This window comes from Phaenicophaeus curvirostris, unplaced genomic scaffold (genome assembly GCF_032191515.1).
Source record: "Phaenicophaeus curvirostris isolate KB17595 unplaced genomic scaffold, BPBGC_Pcur_1.0 scaffold_272, whole genome shotgun sequence".
Classification (NCBI taxonomy): domain Eukaryota; kingdom Metazoa; phylum Chordata; class Aves; order Cuculiformes; family Cuculidae; genus Phaenicophaeus; species Phaenicophaeus curvirostris.
Window position 1 is genome coordinate 63 of NW_027206886.1, and position 27851 is coordinate 27913.

At 65.3% G+C, this 27851-nt stretch overlaps 3 protein-coding genes and 1 non-coding gene across 4 annotated transcripts; 1 reads left to right on the forward strand and 3 right to left on the reverse strand.

Annotated features, from left to right (window-relative positions):
- The first annotated feature begins 3798 nt into the window (after positions 1–3798).
- Positions 3799–9441, forward strand: DHDH (dihydrodiol dehydrogenase). The gene is given in 10 exon segments (XM_069882654.1): positions 3799–3976; positions 3978–4049; positions 4286–4397; positions 5057–5190; positions 5192–5221; positions 5757–6006; positions 6612–6737; positions 7132–7218; positions 7221–7286; positions 9258–9441. Coding segments are annotated over 10 exon segments (1134 nt in total). The 5' UTR covers positions 3799–3865; the 3' UTR covers positions 9404–9441.
- Positions 9442–9918: 477 nt separating this feature from the next.
- On the reverse strand, positions 9919–14856 carry RPL13A (ribosomal protein L13a). Its single transcript, XM_069882652.1, has 8 exons — positions 14776–14856; positions 14200–14272; positions 13248–13313; positions 12185–12286; positions 11980–12065; positions 10841–10900; positions 10634–10756; positions 9919–10080 (listed from the first exon to the last, which is right to left on the reverse strand). Exons 1-8 carry the CDS (start codon positions 14788–14790, stop codon positions 9991–9993), a joined length of 615 nt encoding a protein of 204 aa, XP_069738753.1. The 5' UTR covers positions 14791–14856; the 3' UTR covers positions 9919–9990.
- Positions 11830–11901, reverse strand: LOC138734849 (small nucleolar RNA SNORD34). Its single transcript, XR_011339645.1, has one exon. It is a non-coding gene; the product is annotated as a small nucleolar RNA SNORD34 (small nucleolar RNA).
- Positions 14857–16025: 1169 nt separating the features above from the next.
- SLC17A7 (solute carrier family 17 member 7) lies at positions 16026–26884 on the reverse strand. Its single transcript, XM_069882667.1, has 12 exons — positions 26871–26884; positions 25954–26179; positions 24546–24664; positions 23602–23716; positions 22662–22749; positions 22018–22104; positions 21321–21460; positions 19799–19945; positions 18707–18839; positions 17655–17765; positions 16962–17089; positions 16026–16417 (listed from the first exon to the last, which is right to left on the reverse strand). Exons 1-12 carry the CDS (start codon positions 26882–26884, stop codon positions 16121–16123), a joined length of 1605 nt encoding a protein of 534 aa, XP_069738768.1. The 3' UTR covers positions 16026–16120.
- Between the last annotated feature and the right edge of the window lie 967 nt (positions 26885–27851).

The following is a 27851-nucleotide window of genomic DNA, read 5'->3' on the forward strand; positions in this document are numbered from 1 at the left end:
GGGTGAAAAGGGTCCCGGAGGGGAGGAATGGGGGGTCTGGGGGGGTCTGGGGGGGGGAAATTGGGGGGCTGAGGGGAGTGAGGGGGGGCTTGGAGGGGAAACTGGGGGCTAGGGGGCTCCAGGGGGGGGAAATGGGGGGCTGGAGGGGCTCAGGGGGGTCCTGAGGGGGAAATGGGGGAGCTGGGGGGCTCAGGGGGGGCCTGGGGGGGGAATTGGGGGGGCTAGGGTGGGAAAAGAGGGGCTGGAGGGGGTGAAAAGGGTCCCGGAGGGGAGGAATGGGGGGTCTGGGGGGGTCTCGGGGGGGAAATTGGGGGGCTGGAGGGGGTTAGTGGGGGTCTTGGGGGGGGGGAATTGGGGGGCTGAGGGGCTCCTGGGGGGGGGAAATGGGGGGCTGGGGGGGCTCAGGGGGGTCCTGGGCGGGGGGAATTGGGGGGCTGAGGGAGGTTTGGGGGGGTCCCTGGGGGGGGTGGTCCCCAAACTTTCTCCCCCCCCACCCCCCTTACCCTGAAGCTGCTGCAGCCGCGTCGGGGTCCCAGCAGCCCCTGGAAGATCTTGAGGGGGGGGGCGGGGGGGGGGATCAGAGGGGTCCCCCCCAACCCAGTTTATCCCAGTTTATCCCAGTTTTGGGACCAGTCATGGGGAGGGCGGGGCTGGAGAGGGCGGGGGGAGGGGCCCCCCACATGCCCCCTCCCTGATCCCCGACCCTGGGACTTTGACCCCCCCGGCCGCCATCAGTGAAGACGGAGAGAGCACTGGGAGCACTGGGAGCACTGGGAGAGGCTCCAGTAGGGCCTGCGGGGGGCACTGGGAGGGACTGGGGGGCACTAGGAGGGCACTGGGGGGAACTGGGGGAACTGGGAGGGTGCTGGGAGCACTGGGAGGGCACTGAGAGGGGACTGGGGGGGGGGAACTGGGAGCACTGGAGGGCTGGGGGTGTCTCCAGTAGAGTCTAGGGGGAACTGGGAGCACTGGGAGGGCATTGAGAGGCACTGGGGGGAACTGGGAGGGCTTGAAGTGACTCCAGTAGAGCCTGGGGGGGCACTGGGAGCACTGGGAGGGCACTGAGAGGGACTGGGGGGGAACTGGGAGCACTGGGAGTGGCTCCAGTAGAGTCTAGGGGGGAACTGGGAGCACTGGGAGGGCATTGGGAGGCACTGGGGGGGACTGGGAGGGCACTGGGAGCACTGGGAGGGGGACTGAGGGGCACTGGGGGGAACTGGAAGGGTGCTGGGAGCACTGGGAGGGCACTGAGAGGAACTGGGGGGGGAACTGGGAGCACTGGGAAGGCTGGGAGTGGCTCCAGTAGAGTCTAGGGGGGCACTGGGAGCACTGGGAGGGCACTATGAGGAACTGGGAGGGCACTGGGAACACTGGGAGGGCACTGAGAGGGACTGGGGGGGGAACTGGGAGCACTGGGAGTGGCTCCAGTAGAGTCTAGGGGGGAACTGGGAGCACTGGGAGGGCATTGAGAGGGACTAAGGGGGACTGGGGGGGCACTGGGAGCACTGGGATGACGCTAAGAGGGACTCGGGGGCACTGGGAGGGCTGGGAGAGGCTCTAGTAGGGCCGGGGGGGGCACTGGGAGCACTGGGAGAGGCTCCAGTAGGGCCTGGGGGGGACACCGGACTCACTAGGAGGGCACTGGGGGGAACTGGGAGGGTGCTGGGAGCAATGGGATAGCACTGAGAGGGACTGGGGGACGGACTGGGAGCACTGGGAGGGACTGGGGGGGCACTAGGAGGGCACTGGGGGGAACTGGGAGGGTGCTGGGAGCACTGGGATGGCACTGAGAGGGACTGGGGGGGGGACTGGGAGCACTGGGAGGGCAGGGAGTGGCTCCAGTAGAGTCTAGGGGGGAACTGGGAGCACTGGGGAGGGCATTGGGAGGCACTGGGGGGGACTGGGAGGGCACTGGGAGCACTGGGATGGCGCTAAGAGGGACTGGGGGGCACTGGGAGGGATTGGGGGGGACTGGGATGGCACTGGGAGGACTGGGAGTGGCTCCCAGTAGAGTCTATGGGGGAACTGGGAGCACTGGGAGGGCATTGAGTGGAACTGGGGGGAACTGGGAGGGTGCTGGGAGCACTGGGAGGGCACTGAGAGGAACTGGGGGCGGAACTGGGAGCACTGGGAAGGCTGGGAGTGGCTCCAGTAGAGTCTAGGGGGGCACTGGGAGCACTGGGATGGTGCTAAGAGGGACTGGGGGCACTGGGAGGGCATTGAAAGGGACTGGGAGGGCACTGGGGAGCACTGGGAGGGCACTGAAAGGGACTGGAAAGGCACTGGGAGCACTGGGAGTGGCTCCCGTAAAGCCTGGGAGGGCACTGGGAGCACTGGGAGAGGCTCCAGAGTGGACTAGGAGGGCACTGGGATGAACTGGGAGGGGTACTGGGAGCCCTGGGATGAACTGGTGGCACTGGGAGGAGCCCCAGCCCGGCCCGGGAGGGGCACGGGGGGGGAGCGGCCCCCGGCGCGTGCCGAGGCGGCACTGGGGCGGGGCGCTGGTGTTACTGGTGTTACTGGTGTTACTGGTGTTACTGGTGTCGCGGGCCCCTCCCCCCCCCCCACACTCACCGCTCCGCCGCCCCGCGCCCGCAGCGCCGCCGCCATCGCCGCGCGACCCCCCCCCCCGCCCCGCTCAGCCAATGGACTCGCCCGGACACCCCCCCCCCCCCCCCCCCGGCGAGCAGCCAATGGGCTCGCCCGACCCCAACCCCGCCCTCCGCGCAGCCAATGGGAGAGCCCGGGAGCCCACCCGCCCCCCGTAGGAACCAATGGGAGCGCCCGGAGCGGCCCCCTCCCCCCCATAGCAACCAATGGGCGCGCGCCGCTGCTTCCCGCCCCCCCGAGGCCACGCCCACTCGCTGGGAGGCGGGAAAGGCCCCGCGTTGCCTGGCAACGGAGCGGGGGGGGTGATGGCCCCGCCCCTCGCGGCCTCTTCCAGTCCATACTGGAGCCCCTCCCCAGTGCCCCCCCAGTCCATACTGGAGCCCCCTCCCAGTGCTCCCCAGTTCATCCACGTCTCTCCCAGTGCCCCCTCAGTCCATACTGGAGCCCCTCCCAGTGCTCCAGTTCATCCATGTCTCTCCCAGTGCCCCCCCCAGTCCATACTGGAGCCCCTCCCAGTGCTCCCAGTTCATCATGTCTCCCCCAGTGCTCCCAGTGCCCCCCCCATTCCCTACTGGATCCCCTCCCGGTTCATCCCAGCTACAGGGCACGTGACTCCCGCGAGGCCACGCCCACCCGTTGCCAGGCAACGCGCGGTCCCGCCTCCCCGGTGACGTCACCACAATAAAGCTTCCTTGGCCACGCCCCCCTCGCTCATTTACATATTGGCCACGCCCCCTCCTTAATGGCGGAAACGCGGTGGAGGGAGCACTGGGAGGGACTGGGGGGCACTGGGAGCTCTGGAGGGCCACTGGGAGCACTGGGAGGGGACCCAGTAAAGCCGGGGGGGGCGCACTTGGGAGGGACTGGGGTCACTGGGAGAACCTGAGATGAACTGCGAGACTCCAGTCTGAACAGGGGGGACACTGGGATGAACTGGGAGGAGCCCCAGTTTGACCCTGAGGGGCCACTGGGAGATTTGGGAAAGGCTCCGGTATAGACTGGGGGGGCACTGGGAGGGACTGGGATGATCTTGGGGGGTACTGGGAGAGGCTGGGATGCTCCAGGATGCACTGGGGCGGGGGGGGCACTGGGATGCACTGGGATTAACTGGGAGGGGACCCGCCCCACCCCACGGCGTGGGTGGGGGAGGGGCGGGCGGGGCTCCATCTTCCCACGCGGGGGGGGAACGACACCCCATTTTCCCACGGGGGCCCCCCCCAGTTTCACCAGTGCGAGCTCCGAGCTGGAAGCAGCGATGGAGGCGCCTCCTCCTCCCCAGCCTGGAAACGGGGGGTGCAGAGACCCCCCTAAAAACCCCGGGGACCCCCCCCAAACCCTCGGGGACCCCCCCCCGACGCGTTGGGGCAATCTGCGCCGCGGGGAAGATCAGCCACGACTTCGTGGTGGCTCTGGGGACCCTGGACCCGCGGGAGCATCAGGTGAGGGGGGGGGGTTAAAAAAATGGGGGGGTAAAGGAGGAGAATTGGGGGGGTCCCTGGAGCTGATGGGGGGGGCGGGGGAATGGGGGGAACTAAAGGTGAGGGAGCAGCAGGCGGGGGGGGGGCGCATAGGGGGACGGACACAGGGTTGAAGGGGGGTTCCGGGGGGGGGGAACTGACACACACACACCCCCCGTGTCCCCCCCACCCCTTCCCGTGTCGCCCCCCCGCCTCAGGTGGTGGCGGTGGGCGGCGCGGGAGCTTTCCCGGCCGAGGCCTTCGCACGGCGCCACGGGGTGAAGCGCGCGTACGGCGGCTACAGCGACATGGCGGAGGACCCGGAAGTGGGTGAGGAGGGGGAAGGCGGAAGTGGGGTGGGGAGGGGAGCGCCGGAAATGAGTGGGAGGGGAGCGCCGGAAGTGAGTGACGAGGGAGCGCGGGAAGGGAGTGAGGAGGGAGCACCGGAAGTGAGTGGGGAGGGGAGCGCCGGAAGTGAGTGAGGGAACACCGGAAGTGAGTGAGAAGGGAAACACCGGAAGTGAGTGAGGAGGGGAACACCGGAAGTGAGGGAGGAGGGGAGCACCGGAAGTGAGTGGGGAGGGAGCACCGGAAGTGAGTGAGGAGGGACCCGGATGGAGGGGAAGGGGAGAAAGTGACTAGACGGAAATGACTCTTAAATCGTGAGGGGAGGGTTAACCGGAAGTGGCTTCGATTTATGGGGTGGGGAAGGGGTGAAACCGGAAGTGACCCCAAAAATGAGAGTGTGGGGGAGGGGTAAACCGGAAGTGACCCCGAAAAGTGAGTGTGGGGGAGGGGGTAAACCGGAAGTGAACCCAAAAAAGTGAGTGTGGGGGAGGGGTAAACCGGAAGTGACCCCGAAAAGTGAGTGTGGGGGAGGGGTAAACCGGAAATACCCCCAAAAAAATGAGTGTGGGGGAGGGGTAAACCGGAAGTGACCCCAAAAAGTGAGCGTGGGAGGGCCTGAGCCGCCGTTTGCCGCCCCCCAGACGTGGTTTACGTGGGCACCGTGAACCCCCAGCACCTCCCGGCCGGGCTCCTCTTCCTGGCGGCGGGCAAGGCCGTGCTCATGGAGAAGCCGATGGGCCTCAGCGCCCAGCAGGTCCGAGAGCTCGTGGTGGCCCGCGCGGCGGCACCGCGTCTTCCTCATGGAGGTGACGAGACCCAACGGCTCTCCCAGTGCCCCCAGTGCCCCCAGTGCCCCCGCACCCAGCGATCCCAGAGCTCTCAGCGATCCCAGTGATCCCAGTGCCCCCTCACCAGTGATCCCAGTGCTCCCAGTGCCCCCACATCAGTGATCCCAGAGCTCTCACCGATCCGTGATCCCAGTGCTCCCAGTGCCCCCTCACCAGTGATCCCAGTGACCTGATCCCAGAGCTCTCATTGATCCCAGAGCTCCCAGTGCCCCCACACCAGTGATCCCAGTGATCCCAGTGCCCCCAGTGCCCCCACACCAGTGCTCCCAGTGCCCCAATCCCAAAGCTCTCATCGATCCCAGCGCTCTCACTGATCCCAGGGCTCCCAGTGATCCCATCCCAGTGATCCCAGTTCCCTCACTCCCTTTTTACCCTCCCAAACCCCCATTAACCCCCTCCCAGCCCCCTTTTTACCCCCCCAGCTCCCCCTTTTCCCCCTCCCTACCCCATTCACCTCCCACCCCCCTTTTTACCCCCCCCCCCAAATTTTCAGGGTTTCTGGACCCGTTTCTTCCCGGCGTGGCGGCGGCTCCGGGCTCTGGCCCAGGGGGGGGACTTGGGGGACCTCAAATTTTTGAGGGGGGCCCTGGCCTTCCCCATGGAGGACGTGGAGCGTCTGCGAGAGCCGGAGCTCGGGGGGGGGGCCCTGCTCGACCTGGGGGGGTACGGGCTGCAAATGGCCGTCGCCCTCATGGGGGGGGCCCCCCTGCGCCTGCACGCCCAGGGCTGCCTGCACCCCACGGGTAAGGGCGGGGGGGGCACTGGGAGCCACTGGGAGGGGGACTGGGAGCCACTGGGGGGGTAACAGGGGGGACTGGGAGGAACTGGGAAGGGTAATAAGGGCAATCGAGGGGACTGGGAGCCACTGGGAGGGGAATTGGGGGGACTGGGAGCCACTGGGAGGGGAAGTGGGGGGACTGGGAGGCACTGGGAGGGGAAGTGGGGGGACTGGGAGCCACCGGGAGGGGAAATAGGGGAACTGGGAGGGTAATGGGAGGGGGCTGGGAGGGGTAACAGGGGCAATGGAGAGGACTGGGAGCAACTGGGACCCACTGGGGGGGCTTTGCAGTGCTGACCCCCCAAGTGTGGGGGTCCCTGTGGGTCTCTGCCCCCAAAAGTGGGGCCTGGGGGGTCCCTGTGGGTCTCTGCCCCCCAAGTGTGGGGCTGGGGGGTCCCTGTGGGTCTCTGTCCCCCAGGTGTGGGGCTGGGGGGTCCCTGTGGGTCTCTGCCCCCCAAGAGTGGGGCCTGGGGGGTCCCAGTGGGTCTCTGCTCCCCAGGTGTGGGGCTGGGGGGTCCCTAGGGGTCTCTGCCCCCCAAGTGTGGGGCTGACCCCCCTGGTGTGGGGCAGGGGTGGACGAGACGGCGACGCTGACCCTCGAGTTCCCCGGGAGGCGTCAGGCCGTGCTGAGCTGCTCGATGGCGGCGACGCTGCCGGGGGGGGCGGCCCTGGGGGGGACCCGGGGCTGGGCCGAGGTCAGAACTGGGGGGCTGGGGGGGCAGCAAGGGGCTGGGGGGGTGGAATTGGGGGGCTGGGAGGTGGAATTGGGGGGCTGGGGGGGCAGGAATGGGATGGGGGGTGGAATTGGGGGTCTGGGGGGCAGAATTGAGGGTCTGGGGGGGCAGGAATGGGATGGGGGGGTGGAATTGGGGGTCTGGGGGGGGCAGGAATGGGATTCGGGGGTGGAATTGGGGGTCTGGGGGGGCAGGAATGGGATGGGGGGTGGAATTGGGGGTCTGGGGGGGGCAGGAATGGGATGGGGGGCAGAATTGGGGGTCTGGGGGGGCAGGAATGGGCTGGGGGGGGTGGAATTGGGGACACCCCTTGACCTCCCCCCCTTTTTATTTTTTGGGGACACCCCCCCCCAGTTTCCCCAGCCACATGAACTGCCCCACGGAGCTGGTGGTCGGGGGGCAGCAGGAGGTGTTCCCCCTGCCCCCCCCCCCCACCTCGGAGCCCCCAACTTCCCCCACGGCACCGGGCTGCGCTACGAGGCCCAACACGTGCGGGAGTGTCTGCTGGGGGGTGAGGGGGGCAAAAAGGGGGGGCAGGGGGACAATTGGGGGGGGCAGGGGGTAAATAGGGGGAAAATGGGGGGGTGGGGGGCAAAAAATGGGGTATGGGGGGTAAAAAAGGGGGTAGAGGGAGCAAATGGGGGGGCAGGGAGGTAAATGGGGGGAAAATGAGGGGGTGGGGGGTAAAAATGGGGGGTTAGGTGGTAAAAAAGCGGGTAGAGGGGGTAAATGGGGGGGCAGGGGGGTAAATAGGGGGAAAACGGGGGGGTGGGGGGCAAAAAATGGGGGTAAAAAAGGGGGGTAGAGGGGGTAAATGGGGGGGCAGGGGGGTAAATAGGGGGAAAACGAGGGGGTGGGGGGTAAAAATGGGGGGTTAGGGGGTAAAAAAGCGGGTAGAGGGGGTAAATGGGGGGGCAGGGGGTAAATAGGGGGAAAATGAGGGGGTGGGGGGCAAAAAATGGGGGTTGGGGGGTATAAAAGGAGGGTGAGGGGGTAAAAGAGGGGGTAGCACATGCTGGAGGGGCAAAAAGGGGGGGCAGGGGATTACTAGAGGGCAAATGGTGGGGTGGGGGGCAAAAAATGGGGGTATGGGGGTAAAAAAGGGGGTAGAAGGAGCAAATGGGGGGGCAGGGGGGTAAATAGGGGGAAAATGGGGGGGTGGAGGTAAAAATTGGGGGTTGGGGGGGTAAAAAAGGAGGGTGAGGGGGTAAAAGAGGGGGTAGCACGTGCTGGGGGCGCAAAAAGAGGGGTCAGGGGGGTAAATAGGGGGAAAATGAGGGGGTGGGGGGAAAAATATGGGGGTAAAAAAGGGGGTAGAGGGGGTAAATGGGAGCAGGGGGCAAAATAGAGGGGACGGGGGGTAAATAGGGGGAAATGGTGGGGTGGGGGGTAAAAATTGGGGTTAGGGGGGTAAAAAAGGGGGTAGCACATGCTGGGGGGGCAAAAAGGGGGGACAGGGGGTAAATTGGAGAGTAGGGGTAAAAAGAGGGGGTAGGGGGTAAATAGGGGGAAAATGAGGGGGTGGGGGGCAAAAATTGGGGGTTAGGGGGGTAAAAAAGGGGGTAGAGGGGGTAAAAAAGGGGGTAGCATGTGCTAAAGGGGACAAAAAGGGGGGGCTGGGGGTAAATTGGGGGGGCAGGGGTAAAAAGAGGGGGTAGGGGGTAAATAGGGGGAAAATGAGGGGGTGGAGGATAAAAAAGGGGGGTAAGGGGGGTAAAAAAGGGGGTAGCACGTGCTGGGGGGCAAAAAGGGGGGAAAGGGGGGTAAATAGAGGGGATAGGGGGGTAAATAGGGGGAAAATGGGGGGTGGGGGGAAAAATTGGGGGTTCGGGGGTAAAAAAGGGGGTAGAGGGGGTAAATGGGGGGCAGGGGGGTAATTAGGGGGAAAATGGGGATGTGGGGGGCAAAAATTTAGGGTATGGGGGTAAAAAAGGGGGTACAGGGGGTAAAAAAGAGGGTAGCACGTGCTGGGGGGCAAAAAGGGTCGGCAGGGGGGTAAAAAGGCGGAAAACAGGGGGGTGGGGGGTAAAAACTGGGGGTTGGGGGGCAAAAAGGGGGTAGAGGGAGTAAATGGGGGGGTAGGGGGGTAAATAGGGGGAAAAATTGGGGGTATGGGGGGGTAAAAAAGGGGGTAGAGGGGGTAAATGGGGGCAGGGGGGTAAATAGGGGGAAAACAGGGGGGTGGGGGCAAAAAATGGGTGTTAGGGGGGTAAAGAAGGGAAATGGGGGGTAAAAAAGGGGGGTAGCACGTGCTGAGGGGGCAAAGTGGGGGGGCAGGGGGGTAATTGGGGGGCAGGGGGGTAAATGTGGGGGGTAGGGGGGTAAAAAGGGGGAAAATGGGGGGTGGGGGGCAAAAATTGGGGTTTAGGGGGTAAAAAAGGGGGTAGAGGGGGTAAATGGGGGGCAGGGGGGTAAATAGGGGGGGGCAGGGGGGCAATTGGGGTCCCCTGAGCCCCCCCCTTGCCCCCCCCCCCCCCCCCAGGTCTGACCGAGAGCCCCGAGATGCCCCTGGCCGAGAGCGAGCTGATCGCGCGGCTCCTGGACGAGGCGCGGGGGCAACTGGGAGTACTGGGAGCACTGGGAGGGGGGGAGGGGGGCGAGGAGGGAGCCCCCAGCCCCACGGATTGACCCCCCCCACCCCCACCCCCAAATACCGCCCCCCCCCCGGGGCAATAAAGAGATGAAGCCACCCCCCAATGTGAGTTGATGGTGCTCCCAGTATAAACCAGTGCGGCCCAGATCATCCAGTAGATGCTTCTGCATCCAAACCAGTTCAGCCCAGTTGGTTACTGGAGCAGCGACCCCCCCCCCCCAGTTCAAACCAGTCCAGCTCAAAGTGTTACTGGGAACAGGAGCCCCCCCAGTTCAAACCAGTCCAGTGTGTTACTGGGAACAGGAGCCCCCCCAGTTCAAACCAGTCCAGTGTGTTACTGGGAACACGAGCCCCCCCAGTTCAAACCACCCAGTGTGTTACTGGGAAGAGGAGCCCCCCAGTTCAAACCAGTCCAGTGTGTTACTGGGAACACGAGCCCCCCCAGTTCAAACCAGTCCAGTGTGTTACTGGGAACAGGAGCCCCCCCAGTTCAAACCAGTCCAGTGTGTTACTGGGAACAGGAGCCCCCCAGTTCAAACCAGTGCTCCCATTACAGAACCGACCCCTTTATTCAGAGCCGCCCCCCCAGTCCAACCCAGTGCTCCCAGTCCCTCCCAGTTGGTTACTGGAGCAGCAGCCCGTGCTCCCTCAGCACGGCCGTGAACGGCGCCGTCTTCGCCTCCACGTTGCGCTCGGCGCGGCGACGCAGGCTCTGAAACGGGGGGTCCCCAATAACCGGGGGGGTCCCCCAATTTTGAGCCCCCCCCCCCCTCATTTCCAACTTCTGGGGCTCCATTTCTCTGCCCTCCCTCACTTTCGGGGACCCCCTCATTTTTAGGGACCCCCCCTCTCTAATTTCTGATGCCCCCCCCCACCATGTTTGGGGACCCCCTCCCCATTTCTCAGCACCCCCCTTTTCCTTTCTGATTATTCCCCTTCGTTTTAGGAACCCCCGTTTATCCAAGCCAACCCCCCACTTTTAGAGACCCCCCCCTTTTAGACACTCCCTCCTCCTTTTTTCAAGACCCCCCTCCCTCTTTTAAACCCCCCCCCACTTTTTAAGCCCCCCCCAATTTTTTAAGCCCCCCCCTTTTCGACAACACCCCCTATTTTCTCCTTTTTCTCTCTTTTTTAGGATTATTTCCTCGTGCTCTTTTTACGCTTCCGACCCCTCCTCGCGCTTGGGACCCTTCTCCCAGGTTTCGGGGACCCCCTGAGGTTTGGGGACCCCCCCAGGGTTTTGGGGACCCCCCCTTTCCCCTCACCATCAGCTTTTTCTTCTTCTCGTAGCGGATCTTCGCTTTCTCTTTCCGCTTCTCCTCCAGCGTCGCCGTCACCGCTTGGTACTTCCAGCCCACCTCGTGCGCCAAGCGCCCCAAGAAAGCGAACTGGGGGGGACACGGGGGGGTCAGAGAGAGGGGGAGCCCCGAAATCCCAAATTTCCACCCCCCCCGGCCCCCCCAAACTCTCACCTTGCGCGTGGGCTTCAAGCGGATGATCTTGAGCGCGGCCGGGACCACCATGCGCTTGCGCTGGGGGGCGAGAGGAAGAGGTGGGGGGGGCTCGGGGGGGCACAAAGGGGGGTTTGGGGGGGCTGGGGGGCAAGAGGAGGGGGTCTAGGGGGCAGGAAGGAGGGTTTGGGGGGGCTGGGGGGTAAAAGAAAGGGACTTGGGGGCCACAAAGGGGGGTTTGGGGGGCACAAAGCGGGGTTTGGGGGGGCTGGGGGGTAAAAGAAAGGGACTTGGGGGGCACAAAGGGGGGTTTGGGGGGGCTGGGGGGCAAAAGGAAGGGGGTTTGGGGGCACAAAGGGGGATTTGGGGGGGCTGGGGGGCAAAAGGAAGGGGGTTTGGGGGCACAAAGGGGGATTTGGGGGGGCTGGAGGGAAGGAAGGGGGTTTGGGGGGGCTGAGGGGTAAAAGGAAGGGGGTTTGGGGGCACAAAGGGGGGTTTGGGGGGGCTGGGGGCAAAAGGAAGGGGGTTTGGGGGCACAAAGGGGGGTTTTGAGGGGCTGGGGGGCAAGAGGAGGGGGTCTAGGGGGCAGGAAGGGGGATTTAGGGGGGCTGGGGGGTAAAAGAAAGGGATTTGGGGGGCACAAAGGGGGGTTTGGGGGGGCTGGGGGGCAAAAGGAGGGGGTCTAGGGGGCAGGAAGGGGGGTTTGGGGAGCTGGGAGGTAAAAGAAAGGGACTTGGGGGGCACAAAGCGGGGTTTGGGGGGGCTGGGGGGCAAAAGGAGGGGGTCCAGGGGGCAGGAAGGGGGATTTGGGGGGCTGGGGGCAAAAGGAAGGGGGGTTGGGGGCACAAAGGGGGTTTTGGGGGGGCTGGGGGCACTTTATGGGGTTTGGGGGGCAAAAAGGAGGGAATTGGGGGTATTTTTGGGGGTCTGGGGGGCACGTTTTGGGGTCTGGGGGTCACTTTTGGGGGTCTCTAAGTCGGGGTTCGATTTTGGGGGGGGGAAGCAGGTTCTTGTGTCTCAGTTTGTTGTTTTTCTCACAAACCATCAAAAAATGTAGGTAAAAAACTGCATCATCGACACCGAAAAGGGGGGGTTTGGGGGGTGGGGGGGGCAAGGGGGGGGTCCTGAGGGGTTTTGGGGTGCAGGGGGGGGTCTCTCACCTTATCGTAAGGGGGGGGGATCCCATCAAACACCTTGAGCCGCTCGAGCGCCGCTTGGCCCCGCTTGGTTTTATGGGGCAGCATCCCTGGAAAGGGGGGGGGGGCAGGGGGTTTTGGGGGTCAAAAGGGGGGGTTTTAGGGGTGTGGGGGGGGTTATAGAGCTCGGAGGGGGGTTTGGGGGGGGTCCGGGCCCCCCCCTTTTTACCTCTGACGGTGCGCCAGAAGATGCGGCTCGGGGCGCGGAAGTGGTAGGGCCCCCGGGAGGGGTTGGTGTTCATCCGCTTGCGGAGGAAGGCCAGGAACTTCACTGGGGGGGAAAGGGTTAAAGGCGGCCTGAGGGGGGCACTGGGGCGTACTGGGAGGGGACTGGGAGGGGCTGGGAGGGCACTGGGAGGCACTGGGAGGCACTGGGAGGGGACTGGGAGGCACTGGGAGGGGACTGAGGAAACCCTGTTAGATATTAAGAGCATTATAGGAGTGTTTGGAGACACTGGGAGGCACTGGGAGGGGACTGGGAGACACTGGGAGATACTGGGAAGGGACTGAAAGACACTGGGAGATACTGGGAGGCACTGGGAAGGGACTGGGAGACACTGGGAGATACTGGGAGGGGACTGGGAGGCACTGGGAGGGGACTAAGAAAGCCTTGATAGATACTAAAAGCATTATAGGGGCCTCTGGAGATACTGGGAGGCACTGGGAGGGGACTGGGAGGCACTGGGAGGGGACTGGGGAAACCCTGTTAGATATTAAGAGCATTATAGGGGTTTTTGAAGATACTGGGAAGCACTGGGAGGGAACTGGGAGGCACTGGGAGATACTGGGAAGGGACTGAAAGGGACTGGGAGACACTGGGAGGCACTGGGAAGGGACTGGGAGACACTGGGAGGGGACTGGGAGGCACTGGGAGGGGACTAAGAAAGCCTTGATAGATACTAAAAGCATTATAGGGGCCTCTGGAGATACTGGGAGGCACTGGGAGGGGACTGGGAGGCACTGGGAGGGGACTGGGGAAACCCTGTTAGATATTAAGAGCATTACAGGAGTCTTTGGAGATACTGGGAGGCACTGGGAGGGGACTGGGAGGCACTGGGAGATACTGGGAGGGGACTGGGAGATACTGGGAGAGGACGAAGGAAGCCTTGATAGACATTAAAAGCATTATAGGGGCCTCTGGAGATACTGGGAGGCACTGGGAGGGGACTGGGAGATACTGGGAGGGGGGAATCAGAGCTACTGGGAGGAACTGGGAGGAACTGGTCCCTCACGTTTGTTGCGGTAGAAGTTGCCGGAGATGTTGATGCCCTCGCAGCGCACAACGACGACGCGGCGGCCTGGGGACAGACGGACAGACGGACGCGAGGCCGTGGAGGCGGACAGACGGACACGGGGAACCCCCCCCTCCCCCCGGGGGGAAGGGAGGGGGGGAGGGAGGGACAGACGGACATGGGGGGGTGGGGACACACAGAGAGGGACAGACGGACACAGGGAGGGGGTGAGGGACGGACAGACGGACGCGCTCAGCTGGAGGTGCATGTGGCGCCTCTCACGGCCGCGAGGCTCGACAGCCCAAAGGGGTCATCACAGCGCGGGGGGGGACCCCAAAACTGGGGGGGGGGCACAAACTGGGGGGGGTAACAAGGGGGGGTCCCCAAAGCCTCGAGGGGGTCCTCAAAACCTCAGGGAGGGCCCCAAAGCTTCGAGTAAGGGGGGGTCCCCAAAGCCTCAAGTAAGGGGGGGGGTCCCCAAAGCCCTCAGGGAGGGAGGGGGGGTCCCCAAAGCCTCGAGGAGGGGGTCCCCAAAGCCCTCGGAGAGGGACTCAAAGCCTCGGGGGGGCCCCAAAGCTTCAAGGGGGGTCCCCAAATCCTCAAGCTGCAGAGGTCCCTAAAGACATGGGGGGGGTCCCGAAAGCCTCGAGTAAGGGGGGTCCCCAAAGCCCTCGGAGGGGTCCCCAAAGCCCTCGGGGGGAACAATGGGGGGTCCCCAAAGCCCTCGGGGGGAACAATGGGGGGTCCCCAAAGCCCTCGGGGGGAACAATGGGGGGTCCCCAAAGCCCTCGGGGGGAACAATGGGGGGTCCCCAAAGCCTCGGGGGGGGTTCCCAAAGCCTTGGGGAGGGACTCAAAGCCTTGGGGGGGTCCCTAAAGCCCCAGAGGGGTCCCCAAAGCCTCGGAGGGGTCCCCAAGTCCCAGGGGGGGTCCCCAAGCCCCCCCGTACTCACCCAGCAGCACCTGCTTGGCCACGATGGCCGCGAGCCGCCCCAGGAGGTGCCCTCGCCCGTCGATCACCAGCACCTGCCCCAGACCACACCAGTAACCACCAGTTAGCGCCCAGTATGGCCCCCCAGGAGCCCCTAGCGACCACCCAGCGCCGCCCAGCACCCCCCTGGGGCCCCCCAGCACCTCCCAGTGCCCCCCAGTTACGCTCCAGTACCTCTAGGCTCCCTCCCAGTGCCCCCCAGGGCACTCCCAGTGCTCCCAGTTACGCTCCAGTATCTCCCAGAACACTCCCAGTGCCCCCCAGTATCTCCCAGGACCCTCCCAGTCCCCCCAGTTACACTCCAGCATCCCCCACCACCCTCCCAGTCCCCACCCAGTGCCTCCCAGTTCCCCCAGTTACACTCCAGTATCTCCTAGGACCCTCCCAGTTCCCCCAGTTACACTCCAGTAACTCCTAGAACCCTCCCAGTCCCCACCCAGTATCTCCCAGTGCCTCCCAGTCCCCCCAGTTCCCCTCCAGTATCCCCCAGTGCCTCCCAGTGCCCCCCTGGCCCCACGTGCTCGCCCCCCGCCCGCACCCGCGGCTCCGCCATGGCCGCCGCTCCAGCGACAAAGAGGCCCCGCCCCCCGCGGGGTCTCCTCTTCCGGCGCAGGGGCGGAAGTGACGTCACCCCACAAGGGGGCGGAGTCTGCTGGGACCGCCCCCCCTTCTTTTCCGCTGGGTCCTAAAACCCTCCGCCACGCCTCCAGTGCCCCCCCCCCCCCCCCAGTATCTCCCAGTTACCACCCAGTATCCCTCCCAGTGCCTTCCAGAACCCTCCCAGTGCCCCCCAGTATCCCCCAGGACCCAGCCCTTACCCCCCCAGTGCCCCCTTGTGCCTCCCAGTAACTCCCAGGACACCCCCCCCTTCCCCAGTCTCTCCCAGCGCCTCCCAGTACCCCTGGTTCCCCTCCAGTACCTCCCTCTGCCCCCAGTGACCCTCCCAGTATCTCCCAGACCCCCCCATTACACACAAGCCACACAAACTGGGGGCCCCCCCTGTATTTGCGTCTGTACAGCTGGGGTGGGGTGGGTGGGGAGGGGGCTTTGGTGGCCCCAGAGGGTCCCGGGTGGCCTTTGAGGGGTCTCTGATGCTCTTTGAGGGCTTCTAGTGGGTCCCTGATGGTTTTCGAGGGGTCTTGGGGTGACCCTGATGGTCTTTGAGGAGTCCTGGGGGTCCCTGGTGGTCTTTGAGGGGTCTTGGGGTGACCCTGATGGTCTTTGAGGAGCCCTGGGGATCTCTGATGGTCTTTGAGGAGTCCTGGGTGGTCCCTGATGGTCTTTGAGGAGCCCTGGAGGTCCCTGGGGGTCTTTGAGGGGTCCCGGGGGTCCCTGGTGGCCTTTGAGGGCTTCTGGGGGGTCCCTGGTGGTCTTGGAGGGGTCTCGGGGTGACCCTGATGGTCTTTGAGGAGTCCTGGGGGTCCCTGGTGGCCTTTGAGGGGTCCTGGGGGGTCCCTGGTGGCCTTGGAGGGGTCTTGGGGTGACCCTGATGGTCTTTGAGTGGTCTTTGAGGAGTCCTGGGGGTCCCTGGTGGTCTTGGAGGGGTCTTGGGGTGACCCTGATGGTCTTTGAGAAGTCCTGGGGATCTCTGATGGTCTTTGAGGGGTCTTGGGGTCACCCTGATGGTCTTTGAGGGGTCCTGGGGGTCCCTGGTGGCCTTTGAGGCCTTCTGGGGGGTCCCTGATGGTCTTGGAGGGGTCTTGGGGTGACCCTGATGGTCTTTGAGGAGCCCTGGGGGTCCCTGATGGTCTTCAAGGGGTCTTGGGGTGACCCTGACGGTCTTTGAGGAGCCCTGGGGGTCCCTGGTGGTCTTGGAGGGGTCTTGGGGTGACCCTGACGGTCTTTGAGGAGTCCTGGGGGTCCCTGGTGCTCCTGGGGTGGCTTCACCCCACCAGCTCCCCGCGAGGCGCCGGGGTTGGGGTGGTCCCCGTAGCCCCGTATCCTTGCGGGGGTCCCCCCGGGGGTCCCCCCCCTCCTCCTCCTCCATCTTCGTCTCCTTCGGCCTCGTAGTCGTCCTCCTCGTCGCTGTCGCCCCCCCGGGGGGCCAGGGGCTCGGCCTCCTCGCGGGCCGGCTCGGCCCACTCCTGCGTCTCCCCCGAGGCGAAGATTCCGTAGAAGATGACGCCGGCGTAGTGGACGAGGGCGGCAATGAGGAAGACCCACTGCCACTCCTCCCGCGTCTGGGGGGAAGGGGAGAGGAAGGGGTTAACGGGGAGGGAGGGGTAATGGGGAGGGAGGGGTTAATGGGGAGGGAGGGGTAATGGGGAGGGAGGGGTTAATGGGGAGGGAGGGGTTAATGGGGAGGAAGGGGTTAATGGGGAGGGAGGGGTTAATGGGGAGAAAGGGGTTAACGGAGAGGGGGCGGGGCCAATAGTGGAGGGGGCGGAGCCTCCTCCCAGTGCCCCCCCACCTTTGTATCCCCGGGTCCTAGTGCCCCCCTCATATCCCCCGGGTCCTAGTGCCCCCCACCCTTGTATCCCCGGGTCCTAGTGCCCCCCCTCATATCCCCGGGTCCTAGTGCCCCCCCCCCGCCTTGTATCCCGGGTCCTAGTGCCCCCCACCCGTATCCCCAGGTCCTAGTGCCCCCCACCCTTGTATCCCCGGGTCCTAGTGCCCCCACCCTGTATCCCGGGTCCTAGTGCCCCCCCTTGTATCCCCGGGTCCTAGTGCCCCCCCCACCTTGTATCCCCGGGTCCTAGTGCCCCCCCCCCGGTGCCCCCCCACCTTGTGCCGGGTGAGGGCCCCCACGATGAGGGGACAAACCATCCCCGAGAGGGTCCCCACGCCGTTGGAGAGACCCATGAGGACGCTGGCGTAGCGGGGGGCGATGTCCAGGTGGTTGACGTTGAACCCTGAGGGGGGGGCGAAGGGGGGAGTTACCTACACTGGGAGGCACTGGGAGATACTGGGAGGCACTGGGAGGGGACTGGGAGATACTGGGAGGCACTGGGAGATAGTCAGAGGCAGTGGAAGGAGACTGGGAGGCAGTGGGAGGCACTGGGAGATACTGGGAGGGGACTGGGAGGGGATGAGGAGATAGTGGGAGGCATTGAGAGAGGACTGGGAGGCACTGGGAGGGGACTGAGAGATACTGGGAGGCACTGGGAGGCCCTGGAAGATATTGGGTGGTACTGGGAGGGCACTAGGAGATACTGGAAGGTACTGGGAGGGGGCTTGGAGATACCGGGGGGGCACTGGGATGGTCCTGGGGACTACTGGGATGGGAAAGTGAGATACTGGGAGGCACTGGGAGATACTGGGAGGGGCCTTGGAGACAGCGAGGGGCACTGGGAGGGCCCCGGCTGCTATGAGGAAGGTGCTGGGGGCTACTGGGAGGGGACTGGGAACTGCTGGAAAGGCCCTGGGGGATCCTGGGGGGTTACTGGGAGGGCACTGGGAGGCACTGGGAGCCCCGACCGGAGATGGCGAAGCCGCTGAAGCCGACGGCGAGGACGAGGAAGGAGATGGCGACGGAGCGAGAGTGCGAGTAGCCGACCACCAGCAGCAGCGTCGCCTCCATCCCGAACCCTGCGGGGAGTCACCCCTCAGCCCCCCAAAACTGACCCCAGGGACCCCAAAACTGCCCCAGGGACCCCAAAACTGCCCCCAAGAGCCCCAAAACCGACCCCAGGGCCCCAAAACTGACCCCAGGGACGCCAAAACTGCCCCTAGGACCCCCAAAACTGCCCGCAGGGCCCTCAAAACTGCCCCCAGGAGCCCCAAAACTGACCCCAGGGCCCCAAAACTGACCCCAGGGATGCCAAAACTGCCCCCAGGAGCCCCAAAACTGCCCCAGGGACCCCAAATCTGCCCCTAGGACCCCCAAAACTGACCCCAGGAGCCCCAAAACTGCCCCCAGGGCCCTCAAAATTGACCCCAGGGACCCCAAAACTGCCCCAGGGACCCCAAAACTGCCCGTAGGACCCCAAAATTGACCCCAGGGACCCCAAAACTGACCCTAGGAGCCCCAAAACTGACCCCAGAGCCCTCAAAATTGACCCCAGGGCCTCCAAAACTGACTCCAGGAGCCCCAAAACTGACCCCAGGGACCCCAAAACTGGCCTCAGACCCCCAAAACTGACCCCAGGGCCACAAAACTGACCTCAGGGACCCAAAACTGGCCCCAGGGACCCAAAACTGACCCCAGGGCCCTCAAAATTGACCCCAGGGACCCCAAAACTGACCCCAGGGCCTCCAAACTGCCCCCAGGGACCCCAAAACCGACCCCAGGGCCCCAAAACTGCCAGCAGGAGCCCCAAAACTGACACCAGGACCCCCAAAACTACCCCCAGGACACCCCCAATTGCCCCAAGACCCCCTCCAATTGCCCCAGGGCCCCCCCAATTGCCCCCAGGACACCCCCAATTGCCCCCAGGACCCCCCCAATTGCCCCCAGAACACCCCCAATTGCCCCCAGGACACCCCCAATTGCCCCCAGGGCCCCCCCAGTTGCCCCCCACCCCCCTCACCGCCGCAGTTCATCATCTTGCGGACGTTGGTGGTCGACATGAGCCCCCGGGAGCGCAAGAAGTCGGCGATTTGGCCCCCGATGGGAACCACGATCGTCATCACCAAATGGGGCAGCGCCGAGAGCAGCCCCACCTGGGGGGGGGGGGCAAAAGTGGGGGGCTGGACCCACAGCCGGGGGGGGCAGCCCATAGCGGGAGTGCTGGGAGTGGGATTAGGGGCACTGGGAGCACTGGGAGCGGGATTAGGGGCACTGGGACTGGGATTAGGGGCACTGGGAGCACTGGGAGTGGGATTAGGGGCACTGGAAGTGGGATTAGGGGCATTGGGAGCACTGGGAGCGGGATTAGGGGCACTGGGAGTGGGATTAGGGGCATTGGGAGCACTGGGAGTGGGATTAGGGGCATTAGGAGTGGGATGTGGGGTGGTGGAAGTAGGATTAGGGGCATTGGGAGCACTGGGACTGGGATTAGGGGCACTGGGAGCGGGATTAGGGGCACTGGGAGCAGGATTGGGGGCATTGGGAGCACTGGGACTGGGATTAGGGGCACTGGGAGCAGGATTAGGGGCATTGGAAGCACTGGGACTGGGATTAGGGGCACTGGAAGCAGGATTAGGGGCATTAGGAGTGGGATGCGGGTGGTGGGAGTGGGATTAGGGGCACTGGGAGCACTGGGAGTGGGATTAGGGGCACTGGGAGTGGGATTAGGGGCACTGGGAGTTGGATGGGGGGTGGTGGGAGTGGGATTAGGGGCACTGGGAGCACTGGGAGAGGGATGGCGGCACTGGGAGAGGGATAAGGGGCACTGGGAGTGGGATTGGGGGCACTGAGAGAGGGATGGCGGCACTGGGAGAGGGATGAGGGGCACTGGGAGAGGCAGTAGGGGCACTGGGAGCACTGGGAGCGGGATGAGGGGATCCCGGGGGGATACTGGTGATACTGGGAGGATCATCTTGCTGATCTCAGAGCCCAACGTGTCCTTGAAGTGAGTGAAACGTTGGAGATGGGATGGGGTGGGATGGGACCTCTGGGAGCGGGATGAAGGGGCCCTGGGGGGGTTACTGGGGGCTACTGGGGATACTGGGAGGGTGACCTTGCTGATCTCGAAGCCGAAGACCTCCTCGAAGTAGGCGGGCTGGCTGATGAGCAGCAGGTAGAAGGTCCAGCTGCGGCAGAAGTTGGCGACGATGATGGCGTAGACGGGCATGGAGGTGAAGAAACGGCGCCAGGGGGTGGCCAGCTGGGGGGGGGCAACGGCTGCAGCCAGCTCCGACCCCCCCCCAGCACAGGGGACCCCCCCCGAACCCCCACCCTGAGCCCCCAGGCCCGATCCAGCCCCCCCATCCTGACCCCCAATCCCAATCAACCCCCCATCCTGATGCTCTAATCCCAATCCAGCCCCCCAATCCCAACCCAGACCAATCCCTCAATCCCAATCCAGCCCCCAATCCCAATCCAGACCCCCAATCCAGCCCCCAATCCCAATCCCTCAATCCCAATCCAGCCCCCCAATCCCAATTCAGCCCCCCAATCCCAACCCAGACCAATCCCCCAATCCCAATCCAGCCCCCCAATCCCAATTCAGCCCCCCAATCCCAATCCAACCCCCACAATCCCAATCCAGCCCCCAATCCCAATCCAGACCCCCAATCCCAATCCAGACCCCAATCCCAATCCACGTCCCCAATCCCAATCCAGCCCCATCAATCCCAATTCAGCCCCCCAATCCCAATCCCCAATCCCAATCCCGATCCCCAATCCCAATCCAGCCCCCCAATCCCAACCCAGCCCAATCCCCCAATCCCAATCCGGACCTCTCAATCCCAATCCAGCCCCCCAATACCAATCTAGCCCCCCAATGCCAATCCAGCCCCCAATCCCAACCCAGACCCCCAATCCAGCCCCCCAATCCCAATCCCCCAAACCCAACCCAGCCCCCTCAATCCCAATCCAGGCCCCCAAACCCAATCCAGCCCCCCAATCCCAATCCAGCCCCCCAATCCCCAATCCCAATCCTCCAATCCCAACCCAGCCCCCACAATCCCAATTCAGCCCCCCAATCCCAATCCCCAATCCCAATCCAGCCCCCACAATCCAAATCCAGCCCCCACAATCCCAATTCAGCCCCCCAATACCAATCTAGCCCCCCAATCCAGCCCCCAATCCCAATCCAGCCCCCAATCCCAACCCAACCCAATCCCCCAATCCCAACTGAGCCCCCCAATCCAGACCCCAATCCAAACCCAGCCCAATCCCTCAATCCCAATCCAGCCCCCCAATCCCAACCCAGCCCCCTAATCCCAATCCAGCCCCCACAAACCCAATTCAGCCCCCAATCCCAATCCAGCCCCCCAATCCCAACTCAACCCAATCCCCCAATCCCAACCCAGCCCAATCCCCCAATCCCAATCCAGCCCCCCAATCCCAACCCAGCCCCCACAAACCCAATTCAGCCCCCCAATACCAATCTAGCCCCCCAATCCAGCCCCCCAATCCCAATCCAGCCCCCCAATCCCAATCCAGCCCCCTCAATCCCAATCCCTCAATCCCAGCCCCTCAATCCCAGCCCCCCAATCCCCATCCCCATCCCAATCCCGCCCCCCGCCCCCCCTGACCAGCAGGGCGCCGCCCCCCGCGCTCTCCCCGATGCTCTCCTCGATGTATTTCCGCTCCTCGGGCGAGATGCTGGGGTGCTGCGCGGGGCTCTCGTACGACACCAGCACCCAGAACGCGAACCAGCACACCCCGAAGCTGCCTGCGGGCCCCACGCGGCTCCCACTGCCGCCCAGTGCCCCCCAGTGCCCCCCAGTATCCCGTAGGGGGCCCCCCGGTATCCCCCAGGAGCCTCTCGGTGCCTCCCAGTACAGACCACGGCCCCCCAGTATCCCCCAGGGCCCTCCCAGTACACCCCAGGGCCCTCCCAGTACACACCAGGGCCCCCCAGTATCCCCTAGGAGCCTCCCAGTATCCCCCAGGGCCCCCCAGTATCCCCTAGGAGCCTCCCAGTATCCCCCAGGGCCCCCCAGTATCCCCTAGGAGCCTCCCAGTATCACACAGGGCCCTCCCAGTGCCTCCCAGTGCCCCCCCAGTGCCTCCCAGTGGCACTTAGTGCCTCTCAGGCCCCTCCCAGTCCCCTCCCAGTATCCCCCCAGTGCCCTCCCAGTGACTCGCAGTGGCACTTAGTGCCTCCCAGTCCCCTCCCACTGCCCTCCCAGTATCTCCCAGTGCCTCCCAGTGGCACTTTTTGCCCCTCAGTCCCCTCCCAGTCCCCTCCCAGTGCCCTCCCAGTGCCTCCCAGTCCGAGCCCCTCACCGTAGACGTAGAAGACGGAGCTCCAGCCCGTGTACTGGACGAGGACTCCGGCCAGCGGCATGGCCACCACGGCCCCCGCGTACGACCCTGGGGGGGGACACAGCGCTGGGACCCCCCCTCACTGCCCCCCCAAAACCAGGGGGGACCCCAGAGAACCTCCCCCCCCCCATCCCACCCTGAGCCCCCCCCCAAACCAGCCCCCCCAACCTGACCCCCCCCATTCTGACCCCCCCAACCAGCCCCCCCATTCTGACCCCCCCAACCTGACCCCCCAAAACAGCCCCCCCAACCTGACCCCCCCAACCTGACCCCCCAAACCAGCCCCCCCCAAACCAGCCCCCCCAACCTGACCCCCCCCATTCTGACCCCCCAAACCAGCCCCCCCCAAACCAGCCCCCCCAACCTGACCCCCCCCGTTCTGACCCCCCAAACCAGCCCCCCCCAAACCAGCCCCCCCAATCTGACCCCCCCCGTTCTGACCCCCCAAACCAGCCCCCCCAAACCAGCCCCCCCAACCTGACCCCCCCCATTCTGACCCCCCAAACCAGCCCCCCCCATTCTGACCCCCCCCATTCTGACCCCCGCATTCTGACCCCCCCGTTCTGACCCCCCCATTTTGAACCCCCAAACTGTCCCCCCCGTACCGCAGAAGGCCGTGGTGGCCAAGCGGCTCCTCTCGAGGGGGGGGGCCCATTTGCTCCAGATCCCGTGGCAGGCGGGGTACGTCACGCCCTGGGGGGGCACTGGTGATACTGGGGGGCACTGGGGGGCACTGGGAGGGGCCTGGGGAGCACTGGGAGGGCCTTGGGTGGTACTGGGGGGCACTGGGAGCAGACTGGGGGGCACCGGGAGGGGCCTGGCTGGTACTGGGGGGCACTGGGAGGGGCCTGGGGGGCACTGGGGGGCACTGGGAGCAGATTGGGGGGCACTGGGAGGGGCCTGGCTGGTACTGGGGGGCACTGGGAGGGGCCTGGGGGGCACTGGGAGCAGATTGGGGGGCACTGGGAGGGGCCTGGGGGGCACTGGGGGGCACTGGGAGCAGACTGGGGGGCACTGGGAGGCACTGGGAGGGGCCTGGGGGGCACTGGGGGGCACTGGGAGCAGACTGGGGGGCACTGGGAGGCACTGGGAGGGGCCTGGGGGGCACTGGGGGGCACTGGGAGGATCCTGGAGGTACTGGGAGAGTCCTAGGTGATACTGGGAGAATCCTGGTGATACTGGGAGGGACTGGAGGAGTCCTGGGTGATACTGGGGGGCACTGGGAGCGGCCTGGGCGGTACTGGGGGGCACTGGGAGGAACCTGGGTGATACTGGGAGAGTCCTGGGTGATACTGGGGGGCACTGGGAGGATCCTGGTGGTACTGGGAGAGCCCTAGGTGATACTGGGAGCATCCTGGTGATACTGGGAGGGACTGGAGAAGTCCTGGGTGATACTGGGGGGCACTGGGAGGGCTCTGAGAGCCACTGGTGGGCCCTGAGAAGGCCCAGGGCAAGACTGGGCAGCAGAGAGAAGGCGCCGGGAGATGCTGGGGGCGGACTGGGAGCTACTGGGAGGGTACTGGGAGGGTACTGGGAGCTCCTGACCTCCACGAGGCCCTGCAGGACGCGCACGGTGATGACGCAGCCGACGTGGGTCCTGGCGGCCGCGGGGATCAACATGTTGAGCACCGACGTGGAGACGATGGCCAGGCCGAAGACCCTGGGGGGCACTGGGAGCTACTGGGAGGCACTGGGAGGGCACTGGGGGGCACTGGGAGGGCACTGGGAGGGCACTGGGAGGGCACTAGGCCCTCCTGGGAGGCACCAGGAAGGCACTAGGCGATACTGGGGACTACTGGGAGCTAGTGGGGAGCACTGGGAGGGCACTGGGGGGCACTGGGAAGGCACTGGGGGGCACTGGGGGGCATCAGGAAGGCACTAGGAGATACTGGGGACTACTGGGAGGGAACTGGAGGGCACTGGGAGGCACTGGGGGGCACTGGGAGGGCACTGGGGGGCACTGGGAGGGCACTGGGAGGGCACTGGGAGGGCACTGGGAGGCACTGGGAGGGCACTGGGGGGCACTGGGGGGGCACTGGGAGGCACTGGGAGGCACTGGGAGGCACTGGGAGGGCACTGGGAGGCACTGGGAGGCACTGGGGGGCACTGGGAGACACTGGGAGGGAACTGGGAGGCACTGGGAGGGCACTGGGGGGCACTGGGAGACACTGGGAGGGCACTGGGAGGCACTGGGAGGCACTGGGGGGCACTGGGAGACACTGGGAGGGAACTGGGAGGCACTGGGGGGCACTGGGGGGCACTGGGAGGCACTGGGAGGGCACTGGGAGGGCACTGGGGGGCACTGGGGGGCACTGGGAGGGCACTGGGAGGGCACTGGGGGGCACTGGGAGGCACTGGGAGGCACTAGGCCCTCCTGGGAGGCACCGGGAAGGCACCAGGCGATACTGGGGACTACTGGGAGCTACTGGGGAGCACTGGGAGGAGGGCCCCAGTCCGTACTGGTCCGTACTGGTCCGTACTGGTCCCACCTGTTGGCAGCGAACTTCTGGGCGATGAAGCCGCCGGGGATCTGGGTGACGATGTAGCCCCAGAAGAAGGAGCCGTGGATCATCCCGACCGTCTCGGGGTCCCAGTTAAACTGGGGGCGCTGGGGGGGGGGTCAGGGAGCTCCCTCAGCCCCCCCTGTTCTCCCATTGCCCCCCCCATTGATCCCCTATCACCCCCATTGATCCCCTATCGCCCCCATTTTACCCCATTGATCCCCTATTGCCTCCTCAGACCCCCCATTGATCTCCTATCGCCCCCCATTGATCCCCTACTGCCCCCATTGATCCCCCATTGCCCCCCAATGACCCCTTATTGATTCCCTAGTGCTCCTCCATTGATCTCGTATTGATTCTCTATTGCCTCCCTATTGATCCCCTATTGCCCCCTCACTGACCTCCTATTGATCCCCCAATACCCCCCATTGATTCCCTATTGCCCCCCCAGCCCCACACCTGCCTGAGGACCGCACTGACCCCCAAGACCCTCATTGACCCCCAAGACCCCAATGCCCCCCAAGACCCCATTGACCCCCAAGATCCTAATGCCCCCCAATGCCCCATTGCCCCCCAATTGCCCCCCAAACCCCCACTGACCCTCAATGCCTCATTGACCCCCAAGACCCCATTGACCCCCAAGACCCCAATGCCCCCCAAGACCCCATTGACCCCCAAGATGCTCATTGCCCCCCAGGACCCCTATTGCCCTCCAGGACCCCCAATGCCTCATTGACCCCCAAGACCCCATTGACCCCCAGGACCCCCAATGCCCCATTGACCCCCAATGCCCCATTGACCCCCAAGATCCTAATGCCCCCCAAGACCCCATTGAGCCCCATTCCCTCATTGACCCCCACGACCCCATTGCCCCCCAAGACCCTCATTGACCCCCAAGACCCCAATGCCCCCCAAGACCCTCATTGACCCCCAAGACCCCATTGCTCTCCAATCCCTCATTGCCCCCCAGGACCCCCAATGCCCCATTGACCCCCAAAGCCCCATTGAGCCCCAAGACCCCAATGCCCCCCAAGACCCCATTGTCCCCCAAGACCCTAATGCCCCCCAATGCCCCGTTGACCCCCAAGACCCTCATTGACCCCCAAGACCCCATTGCCCCCCAAGACCCTATTGACCCCCAAGACCCCACTGACCCTCAATACCTCATTGACCCCCAAGACCCCAATGCCCCCCAAACCCCCATTGCCCCCCAAACCCCCACTGACCCTCAATGCCTCATTGACCCCCCAAGACCCCATTGACCCCCAAGACCCCAATGCCCCCCAATGCCCCATTGACCCCCAATGCCCCGTTGACCCCCAAGACCCTCATTGACCCCCAAGGCCCCATTGCCCCCCAAGACCCCAATGCCCCCCAAGACCCCCTTGCCCCCCACCTGCCCGTGGGCGGCGTTGACCATGCTGACCACGGCCACCCCCAGGTTGCAGCGGATGCCGAAGCTGATGCAGAAGCCGATGGCGCAGAGCACGGCGATGCCGTAGCGCCGGGGCAGCCCGAAGCACGTACAGTCCAGCACCGGGGGGCGCGGGGGGGCCCCGGACGACCCCCCCGGGGGCCCCAGCTCCAGCCCCTCCGCATCCGCCTGGCGCCGCTCCAGCAGCCTGGGGGGGGGGGGGGGGGGACACACACAGGGAGATGGGGGGCACCCCACAGCACCCCCCCCGACTCCTGGGACCCCCAAACACAGACCCCACGCTCCTGGGACCCCTAAATCCAAAGCCAAAGCTCCCCCCCCCATCTCTGGGACCCCCAAACCCCAACTCAGAGCCCCCACACACCCCTGGGACCCCCAAACCCCAACTCAGAGCCCCCACACACCCCTGGGACCCCCAAACCCCAACTCAGAGCCCCCACACACCCCTGGGACCCCCAAACCCAAACTCAGAGCCCCCCCCAGTGCTGGGACCCCCCAAACCCAAACTCAGAGACCCCCCACACTCCTGAGACCCCCCCCAGATCCATCTCCCCCCCCACCTCTGGGACCCCCAAACCCAAATTCAGAGCCCTCCCCATCCCTTGGACCCCCCAACCCCCACCCCAGACCCCTGGGACCCCCAAATTCAACCCCCCCCCAGCCCTGGGACCCCCAAACACAGACCCCACACTCCTGGGACCCCTAAATCCAAAGCCAGAGCCCCCCCCCACCTCTGGGACCCCCAAATCCAGAGCCTTCCCCATCCCTTGGACCCCCAAATCCCCCCCCAGACCCCCAAACCCAGGACAACCCCCCCCCTCCCAGGACCCTCAAACCCCAACCCAGAGCCCCCCCAGCCCTCTGCGCCCCCCCCCCACCCCGAACCCCACATCCCCCCCTATCCTCCCAGGCCCCCCCCCCCCCCCCGTGTCCCCACATCCCCCCGTGTCCCCCCCCCGGCAGCAGATTACAGGGCTCTAAATCCCCGTCTGAGCCCCCGCGGGGGGGGGACACGGGGACGAGGCCACACGGGGGGGGGACAAATAGAACCTTGGGGCCCTCTAGATGAATCTGACCCCCCCCAGAAACCAGGGACCCCCCCCTTCTCCTTGAACCCCCCCCAGATGCCTGAGACCCCCCCCCAGACATCAAGAAACGCCCCCCCAATCCCCTGGACCCCCCCAAATGCCTGGACCCCCCCCCCCCAATTCACAGCTACCCCCCCCAAATTGTGGGGGTCCCCCCTCCCTCATGCTCCAGCCCCCCCAAAACCAGCTTCCTACCCCCCCACTAGGCTCCCCAGCACCCACCTATTATTGGGGTCCCCCCCTGAAATGTGGGACCCCCCCCAATACCAGCTCCCTGCCCCCCCCCATACCCAGAACTCACCCAATCTTGGGGTCCCCCCCCAAAAATGTGGGACCCCCCAGATATAAGCCCCCCCCATAGAACACCCCCCCCAGACACCCCCAAAAGCATGAGACCCCCCCCAAATTCCTGCTTCCACCCCCCCCACCCCCCCCAAGCTTCCCTGGACCCTTGAACCCCCCCAATGCTGCCCCCTCCCCCCCAAAAAAGTGGGGGGACCCCCTCAGAGGTGCATGACCCCCCCTAATATGGGACCGCCCCAGATGTGCAGGCCCCCCCAGATGTGAAATAGCCCCCCCCGAGGTGAAAGACCCCCCAAACCCACCTTTTTGCCCCCCCCAAACCACCTTTCGACCCCCCCGAACCACCTTTAGCCCCCCCCAGACACCCCGTTCTGCGCCCCCCCCCCATACCAGGCACCCCAGAACCCCCCAATTTTGACTCCCCCCCCCCTCCCCAGATGTGTGCCCCCCCCCTCCAGATGTTCCCCC